At 36.7% G+C, this 10301-nt stretch overlaps 1 protein-coding gene across 3 annotated transcripts; it reads left to right on the forward strand.

Moving 5' to 3' along the window:
• The first annotated feature begins 428 nt into the window (after positions 1–428).
• Positions 429–10166, forward strand: si:dkey-183i3.6 (LAT2 domain-containing protein). 3 transcript variants are annotated; one of them, XM_060936168.1, is made up of 12 exons: positions 429–499; positions 2159–2263; positions 3953–3995; positions 4152–4195; positions 5766–5811; positions 5904–5938; positions 6018–6062; positions 6161–6185; positions 9220–9266; positions 9634–9687; positions 9815–9871; positions 9959–10166. In XM_060936168.1, the coding sequence occupies exons 2-12, from the start codon at positions 2161–2163 to the stop codon at positions 9988–9990; spliced, it is 531 nt and encodes a 176-aa protein (XP_060792151.1). In that variant the 5' UTR covers positions 429–499; positions 2159–2160; the 3' UTR covers positions 9991–10166. The 3 variants fall into 3 exon arrangements, with proteins under 3 accessions (XP_060792151.1, XP_060792152.1, XP_060792153.1); XM_060936169.1 differs by having other exon boundaries at positions 6021–6062; XM_060936170.1 differs by lacking the exons at positions 3953–3995; positions 4152–4195.
• The last annotated feature ends 135 nt before the right edge of the window (positions 10167–10301 follow it).

Raw genomic sequence — 10301 nt, forward strand, 5'->3', positions numbered from 1 at the left:
GAACATAAATACGTTCAAAGAAAAAAAAAAGATTCAAGTTGGTACCCTAACTGATCACCTAAACTATTTAAAGGTTCTTTGTAGAACCCTACAGCAGTGTGTACATATCGGAGAGGGTTCAAAATGAAACCCTTTCAGAAAGTTAATGACTTTGAGGAACCTCAAATGTAGACATTTCATCAGTCTTGGCAGGCTTTCTTATAAAATCCAATATAGTATATCATTTGGAATATAATTACAGGATTATAAAATGTGTTAAATTCTTTATCGACCTACAAAGGAAAAAAAACAAACAAAAACCCTGGTAGCAGCAGATGTGTCAGCACACAAGCTTTGTGGTGGTCTCCTAACCGGTGTCCGGTATATGAACACACGGATGTGGTGAGGTTCAGTTTGAAACAGGAAACAGCATTTATCGCCCTGTACTTTTTTTTTTTTTATCAGTTTTGAGACAGAGACTGTACGCAAGTGCAACACGGCGCACACTGGCACGTTTAAGGTAACTTAAATCTTGTTAAACTAATAAATAATGAAAGGTGATTAACAAGGAAAAACAAAGAAATCACATAATACAGTGTTTAATCAGTTACGTCAGTGTATAACATGAGGAAGACACTTGTAAAGGATGAACAGAACTAGATGGTGATTACTAATATCAGAAGAAAGCAAAAGTAACGGTGTCCTGCATATCCTATTATAAAACAGAACTCAATACTTGAGTGATTATTTCACGTGCATCATATGGTTGCTCGTAGTTTACAGGAAAACAAACAAAATGAGGGCATAAGAGGAATTAAACTAGCAACTAGCATGGTTATTGTATATTACTTTTATGTCTAGATGTCCAATAAGCCTCTGTTGATTACATTTCCCCAACATTTTAGCTGAAGGTAAGGCTCAGTCTGTCTGATATTTTATATGATAAGCAATGGGCTCATATTATGTTCGAAGGTGAAAATGTGGAAATTGCACAAAAAAACTGAGAAGTAAGTGTGATTTTATTGAAAAAGCTCATTATTATCTATTCATTAGACAGGTACATAGACTATGGCACATACAAAATACTGTCTCTGATCTTTTATCAACAGGCTTAATGGGTTTACCGTCCAAATGCAGCTCCCTTGAATAAAGCACTCATTTAATGGGAGTGAGCAAAGACCTTAAATACAAATATTTAGGTCTTTGATGGAACTTCTGTTTAAAATGATTCCTACAGCACTGCTGAATTCTCCAATCTGAAATCTGTTTGGTCAGAAAGTATTGATTCATTTTTCAATAACAGTGGCTCGGACAACAAGGCCTTATTAATGCGCTCGCTCTAATTCATTATCGTTTCTGTTGTAACAACTCTTTCACAGGGACTTGTATACCAGACACTCTATATAATCTAATCCTAATAACACAGAGATTTTTTTAAAATTGTTGTTATTTACCAAAGAAAAATGCTTAATTGTTGGTATGGTGAAGCTTTCTGGAAGAAGATATTTATTTAACATTTATAGAAGGAGTCTCCAGTGTCAGCGCTTTTAAAAAGTTTTCCTCCATGGGAAAGTCTTGAGAGCAGAGGGCTTTGTGTTTTCTGGTTTCTTAGTAACATGACAAGCAGTATTTTATTTAGGCTTATAACTTCAAGACAGGAAAAAAATAGGCTATTGAGTGAATGACTGTTTACATGATAACAGAAGCGATAACAGGAAATGTGTTAAAAATACATTGACAGGAAAATTTGTTTTGTAGATGTTCCAGGATTTATTGTTATTGGAAAAATTATCAACTTCTGGGTGGAAACAGCAACTGCATCACACCACCCTGGTGTTGATTATTTTCCGATAATATCACGCTCTGTCATGTTTTATGCCTTACTTATTACATGTGCAATTCTGTACTTGTTTAATTTAGAAGAAAAAAGTTTTGATTGGTAGTGTATGTCTAATAAATACATCAAAAAGGCCTGTTAAATGATTTGCTAAACACCACTGCTTTACTTTTGGTATTCTTATGTACTTGAGTAGGCCTTGTTATTGTAGTATTATTGCCATATATTTTTGTGGCTGTGCTGTGACGGCAAATTTACTATAAAACATCATATTATCTTCCGATGGGATGAAAACCCATTCATTCAGTAAAATAATCAATCAGCTATGTCTTTACTTTCAAGTTATGATTGAGGTCACAAGCCAGCAAGGTGCTGTCCTCGCCTTCCTGTCTGTCTCCACCATGAGCTTCATCTGTGCTCTGTGTATATGCTGTAGAAAGAAATCCAGTGAGTGCGCACACACACACACACACACACACAAACACATGCACACAATCTTTTCATGTCTCCATGGTGACACACACACACAAGTGTTTTACTGGGAAAACGCCACTCGTATTTTTCACCCGAACTACATCCAGGACATTGAGTAACACATTTTCTAATATGTTCACTTGTGAGGAAATCGATTAATTGTTTTGATAAATTTGGGTACTTGTTGTTTGTGAATGTGTCTATATAATAAAAAGAAAATCACACATTGGCTTGAAGATATGAAGTTTATCTTTTCATGTTGAAAAACTCACATTTTTTATACGAAATAGATCATAGATCTGAGTGACATATTGAACAGCTATTCCACGAAATCGAGTCATACATGAGCTGATAGTCAATGAGGCACGCAGCACCGAGTTGGCTATAAGCCGTGTACAATGAGATTGAGTGGAATAACTGTTTTATTCTATCCACATTCACTGGATTTTGAGAAACAGAGCATTTTTATTTTTATTTTTTGCGAATTCGATGAATTAAAAACTTTATACAAAACGTCCGACAAAATAATTTCCGCTTAGAATGGAAACAAACTGTCGAAATGACAGGAGCAATTTGTGAAAAATGCGATCATAATTTTTGAAGAATTAAAAAGATACTTTCTTACTATCAAATACTTTCATTCCATATTTTTTTTTTTTGGGGGGGTATTTTTGAGTAGAGTTTTTTATTTCATCCTTGGTTGGTTCAACAACACGCTCTGCCATTTTGTTTTTCTCTACTCGTGGTATATGAGCTGATATCCTAGTAGTAGAGTAACCAATCAGAGTGCGCGATTGCTCATATCCAGTGAATGTGGATAGAATAATTCCTGATATTTCACTCCGATGACATCACTCCCAGTGTTTTCCCGCTGATGAGATGTGCGTTGTCAAAATGGTGAACAGGTTCAAAATTAAAGTTCTTTTGATAAACTTGCACATTTTTTTGTAGCTGTGTCCATATAATATAAAGAACATTATACAGTGATGCGAAGATACACTACCGTTCAAAAGTTTGGGGTCACCCAGACAATTTTGTGTTTTCCATGAAAAGTCACACTTTTATTTCCCACCATAAGTTGTAAAATGAATAGAAAATATAGTCAAGACATTTTTCTGGCCATTTTGAGCATTTAATCGACCCCACAAATGTGATGCTCCAGAAACTCAATCTGCTCAAAGGAAGGTCAGTTTTATAGCTTCTCTAAAGAGCTCAACTGTTTTCAGCTGTGCTAACATGATTGTACAAGGGTTTTCTAATCATCCATTAGCCTTCTGAGGCAATGAGCAAACACATTGTACCATTAGAACACTGGAGTGAGAGTTGCTGGAAATGGGCCTCTATACACCTATGGAGATATTGCACCAAAAACCAGACATTTGCAGCTAGAATAGTCATTTAGCACATTAGCAATGTATAGAGTGGATTTCTGATTAGTTTAAAGTGATCTTCATTGAAAAGAACAGTGCTTTTCTTTCAAAAATAAGGACATTTCAAAGTGACCCCAAACTTTTGAACGGTAGTGTATAAAGTTTACCTTCTCATGTTGAAAATATTTTCACTCGTTCACTTCACTCGCTCATGAAATATATTCACTGCTCGAAGATAAACTTCATATCTTCGCGCCACCGTGTAATATCCTTTATATATATTCTTTTGCAGAGATTGTACAGGAGAATAGCCAACTCTATATTCCACATGTATTGTAAGTTGTCTGAGATGATTTTTATAGTGCTTTTATGATTATAACCTTAAATAAGTAATTTATAAATTAGAAATTATTTTTTTCCATTTAATGATCTATGCGTAAATGATGGGGCAGGATTAAGTTTTTATATTGTTTTATTTTGGCCTTGCCCAGTCACCGAGAGGGGAGCAGGTTTGCTGTGACAAGGTCAAAAACAGGTGAAAAGCAGTTTATTTTTTATTCCTGGCTCTGTAGTCTCACTTTTTATTGGTTATTGGGGATGTTTCCCAGTTTTATGTAATGTGCCATTTTTGTGACCAGTGTGACTGATTTTACTTAAAAACAGTGTGAAATGTCCATCCATCCATTATCTGTAGCCACTTATCCTGTGCAGGGTTGCAGGCAAGCTGGAGCCTATCCCAGCTGACTATGGGCAAGAGGTGGGGTACACCCTGGACAAGTCGCCAGGTCATCGCAGGGCTGACACATAGAGACAAACAACCAGTCACACTCGCATTCACACCTATGGTCAATTTAGAGCCACCAATCAACCTAACCTGAATGTCTTTGGGGGAAACCAGAGCACCCGGAGGAAACCCACACAGACATGGGGAGAACATGCAAACTCCACACAGAAAGGCTCCCATTGGCCACTGGGCTCAAACCCAGAACCTTCTTGCTGTGAGGCGACAGTGCTAACCACTACACCACCGTGCCGCCTGTGAAATGTCAGATAAATAAATAAATGAATGAATGAATGAACGGATTCAGATTTAGTCTTTATTCACATTTAAAAAAAGAAAATTGTATCTGTAGGAATTTAGTTCAACATGGTGAAAGTTTTATCCATTTAAAGATACAAGTCTTCGACTGAACCAGTGATTTTAAAGCATTTGATATAATTCGATATCATGTCTGATTTTATTGAGTGGTAAAAGTTCTCTTCAGAAATGCAGCATACTTTGTAAAGCGTCTTTAATGTCAAGACGCTGTCTGAGTAACTGAGATTTAGTTCATTAAATCTACAGTGTGAATAACTATGAAGCATGAACATCAAGCCAAATAATAAATTAAGAACATGGATATGAATGAAACTGTAGTGGCTGCTGGTAATCATTCTATTGCTTATAGCCGGCCTGATATCGTAAACATCTGTAAAAATATTGTCAAGAAAAGTTTTTAATTTCTTTAAAGCTGTGATGTGTTATTTGCCCCTCTTCTCTTAAACTGTATTATTCATCTTGACATTTACGAGCGAGATACATAGAGTTATACAGAGCAGCATTTGGTTTGACACTGAATTGTCTTTCATGGAAACATTTGATAAACCCAAGTGTAAAGTGGGTTGAATGTTCATTTACATATAACTTAAATGATGTGTTTTTCGGGCGGCACGGTGGTGCAGTGGTTAGCGCTGTCGCCTCACAGCAAGAAGGTCCTGGGTTCGAGCCCCGGGGCCGGCGAGGGCCTTTCTGTGCGGAGTTTGCATGTTCTCCCCGTGTCCGCGTGGGTTTCCTCCGGGTGCTCCGGTTTCCCCCACAGTCCAAAGACATGCAGGTTAGGTTAACTGGTGACTCTAAATTGACCGTAGGTGTGAATGTGAGTGTGAATGGTTGTCTGTGTCTATGTGTCAGCCCTGTGATGACCTGGCGACTTGTCCAGGGTGTACCCCGCCTTTCGCCCGTAGTCAGCTGGGATAGGCTCCAGCTTGCCTGCGACCCTGTAGAAGGATAAAGCGGCTAGAGATAATGTGATGTGATGTGTGTGTGATGTGTTTTTCATTGACAGTGACGAAAACTAACCAGATGGGCACAACTCCATGTTCGAGCTCAGGGTAATGTACTGTGAACACTGTCACATTTATTGCTTACTAATCCACATATTAACGAAATCACTCTACTAACATACAACATTTCATTTTGACAGAAATCTTGCAGACACATCTAACAGCCAGCTGAACTGTAAGTACAAGGACAAATTTGATTTTGTACAGTCAGAAATGATCAGCAGTCACACTATATTTCTTGGCTTGTTTTCCAGCAGCTCCCCAGGACACGGGGAGCAGTTACCAGAATATTCCAAAGGGTAGGTTTATATTCCAGCTATAAGCTTTCTCAGTATTTACTCATGTAATAAATAATTGCACCCTAAATCTCTCTTTCCTTTATATCCCCCTTTAACAGAAGTTTGTGTGGAACCCACCTATGTGTAAGTGATTAACTTTTTTTGGTATCAGAGGAAATTGGGGGCAGTTTTAGGCCAGTGGTTAAAGTGCTGAGCTGGTGAATGGAAAGTTGTGGAGGTTGTGAAGCCACTATGTACCTGGTTTTGGAAAAAAGGCTTTTACACAATCTATAAAAGAAAAATGAGTAAATATAAATAGGTTGTCAGTGTTCAATAATGACATCAAGTGTAAGAATGGTTCAGAGCTCGAGCAGAGCTTTGCGTTACAATGAGATTACTTCATACAAAATGAAAAAATAAAGTTTGGAACACTGCAAGGGTTAAGGTCTCTATGGTGGCCAATTCATGTGTGAAAATGATTCCTCATGCTTCCTGAACCACTATTTCACATTTTGAGCCCTAATTTTATGCCTCTGCCATCAGGGGAGGAAAAAAATCCATTGATGTGATAATTTGGTCATTCAGTACATTAACTGACTTCATTTTATTGCCACATAACATTTTTGAGCCTCAACCTGACCGACTGAAGCAACCACAGATCATAACACTGCCTCCAGAGGCTTGTATAGTGGCCACTATGCATGATGCATCTCATTGTTTCATGCACTTTCCTTCTAACCCTGACACACCCATCTCTCTGAGTAGACTCACTAACAAGTTGTTTTCTTATGGCCACTCAACTGTTTAGTCCCAATCCTGTGAGTTCTCATCACATTGTGCATATGGACATGCTCTTAAACATATATATATATATATATATATATATATATATATATATATATATATATATATATATATATATATATATATATTTTTTTTTTTTTTACTATTCAGCTTCACCAGGGCGGCACGGTGGTGTAGTGGTTAGCGCTGTCGCCTCACAGCAAGAAGGTCCGGGTTCGAGCCCCGTGGCCGGCGAGGGCCTTTCTGTGTGGAGTTTGCATGTTCTCCCCGTGTCCGCGTGGGTTTCCTCCGGGTGCTCCGGTTTCCCCCACAGTCCAAAGACATGCAGGTTAGGTTAACTGGTGACTCTAAATTGACCGTAGGTGTGAATGTGAGTGTGAATGGTTGTCTGTGTGTCAGCCCTGTGATGACCTGGCGACTTGTCCAGGGTGTACCCCGCCTTTTGCCCGTAGTCAGCTGGGATAGGCTCCGGCTTGCCTGCGACCCTGTAGGACAGGATAAAGCGGCTAGAGATAATGAGATGAGATGAGATTCAGCTTCACCAAGCATTTAAGTGATCTCTGATCATGATCAGTCAAGATTTTTTTTCTGACCACATTTCTTCTGTGAACTTGATGATTCACCACTATCCTTCCAGGTTTTACCCAATGGCAGTGACTTCACCAATCACTTTTAGTTGTTAGTTGTTTGCTTAATGCAGGCCAAAAATTTAACCCTTCTGAAACACAGTAACATCTTTTCCATGACCATGAGATCCTTCTTCCGATATGCTTGTTTAAGAAATGAGAAGCTACTCACTGCATCAATTAGGGTTAAAGAATTGATGCCAACTGAAACATATTAATCACTGCAGTAATTATCCAATCAAATGCTCTTAAGTATTTGTCTATTTAAAGCCAAATGATGACTTTTTTGGCCAGGCAGTGTGGGCGTGCGCACAGTACCAGTCAAATGTTTGGACACTCCTTCTAATTCAATGGTTTTTCTTGATTTTTATTAATTAAAATACACTTCATGTCTTAAAGTCATAATGGCTGTTGTTTCCCTTTACTTAGTTGAGCACTTCTTGACACAATATAGATTACTACAGTTGTGTAATAGGGCTATTTACTGTATTTTTATTATTTGTTATTTACTGTTTGATCTCAAACACATTAAGAAGGCAAGAAACTTGTCCACTAAGTAACTTTTGATGAGACATACCTGTTAACTGGAAAGCATTCCAAGTGACGACCTCATGAAGCTGGTTAAGATAATGAAAATAGTGTACAAAGTGTCATCAAGGTAAACAGTAGCTACTTTGAAGAATCTAAAATATGAAACATATTTTTTGACACTTTTTTGTTTACTGCATAATTCCATACATGTTCCACGTGTTATTTCATAGTTTTGATATATTCAGTATTGTTCTACAATGTAGAAAACACAAAATACAGAAAAACCTATGAATGTGTCCAAATGTTTGACTTGTACTGTGTGTGTGTTTGTTCTGTGTTTATTCTTGTATGTGAATTTCTTACTGTATTAATAAAACAAATTCTGGAATAAATTGATGAATATACTGTATATATTAATTATTAAATAAATATTAGTTCACTAGGAATTGGCTAATATTTTCATCCATTGTTTTTAAATAAAATCTCCATTTTTTATTTGCCTGTAACAGCTTAATGCTCGCTACAGACATGAAAATTAGCTGGCTATGCTAATTACCAAATGAGTATATTTGTGTTGCTACCTTATTTCAAAAATGAATGCTAAAGATTTAATTAGTTGGCTATACACTTTTCATTAATTTTTTGTTTCAATCACAAAAAGTAAGTATATTTTGGGTGGCAGTAATTGTGAAAACAAAGAAACAATGTTACTTCTGAAGATAATGTGTAGTAATTAATACCTAATAATTTTTACATCCATTCATACAATAATGCGTACTACTATAAGGAAAGTGTGTGTTATACAGTGTACAAGTAAGCCATTTTGGCACAAGTATGACGTTTGGCTTCAAGATGGCCGCAACGTGTGTGTATTAGTTCCATCACCTTTTCTTTTTCGGATAGCAGTAACACAGTGTCATAAACCATATGAACTTATGCTTGATTTACTGAACTTGACACAGTTTGAGGTGAATGTGTTACAGTTTTGGTGTGTGGTTTGCTCAGAGCTAAACTGCTTACTTACATGCTCAGTACATTAACCTCGTAGCCCCAATTAAACACTAAGCAACTTTAGATACCAAAGCTGTCTTACCTCATTGACTTTTTTTTTGGCTAAGGATTGCCATTGTATACGTTTATTATCTGGCTAAACTATACATCTAGTCTTTATTCTTGAATAGCCAACTAACTTTATTCATACCTTGATTTGCTTTTAGACACCCCATAGCAAATTCGCCACAGCAAAAAAGTGCTTTGGATGATGGTGAGTAAGAACATCAGAACAGTAGTGGTTTATTCTCTCTTCACCACTCTTGTATATTGATTGTATGTAAATGAGAGAAGAAAGGAAGTGTTCATGTTGCCCTTGTGCTGTTGAGTGAAATGTCATGAGAAACCACGGCACCTGTAAGTTAGATGAAGATTAACACACACGTTCTGTTGTAACTGCAGACTGCATTACAAACTTTCAGGTTGTGTGAAGATCGAGTCTGCCTACCAAAAATGTTTAGGTATCACTTAATAGGACGACGGTTTTCAGTTGCTAATTTTAGTTGCCACTGGTAAAATCATTTTTGTGTGGACTACTTCTACAAACACTAGCATATGCAACTACGTATATGTATCTATAGACACTGGTGACTATGCAAACATTTTCCGAACGCAACATATCCAACATGACTCAGGTAAGTATTATAACTTTGTTTTAAATATATATATATATATATACACACACAAACTACACAATGTGTTGTGATTGTTGTGTATTTTATCTGAAACCAAAAAATGTTCTTCCTACCCATGTGGTAACAGACAGTTACGATTATGAAAACGCAGAATTCCTGGAACACAGCAAAATAGACGACGATGGTAATGTTACATGTTATTTAATGATAATCCTGTTGTTGATGGATGATGATACACTAACACTCACATTTACCTTTATCTTTCTAACAGAGGAGCCAGATTATGTCAACGCAGACAACTAACACAAAGTTTTATGCTGTTATTCAAGTTAGATTAAATATACATGAGAATAGATTGGCATATTTAATAACACAGAACCAATGCATTGTAAACTAATTTAATGTTTCATGGTTTGTATGTTGGTCGTATTTGAACTTTTAGTGAAACTATTCATGTAATAAATCCATGCCACTGTGAAGAGCAAGTACATTTCTTTTTATGGACTGAAAATAGTATAATTTTTGTTTTGTCACTACATTGAAAATAAAATCTTCCTGATTTTTGTCATAGTAGCCATGACCATTTCCTAACATTTTCTTTATATTACATATTT

The sequence above is a fragment of the Neoarius graeffei genome, chromosome 12 (assembly GCF_027579695.1).
Source record: "Neoarius graeffei isolate fNeoGra1 chromosome 12, fNeoGra1.pri, whole genome shotgun sequence".
Lineage (NCBI taxonomy): Eukaryota > Metazoa > Chordata > Actinopteri > Siluriformes > Ariidae > Neoarius > Neoarius graeffei.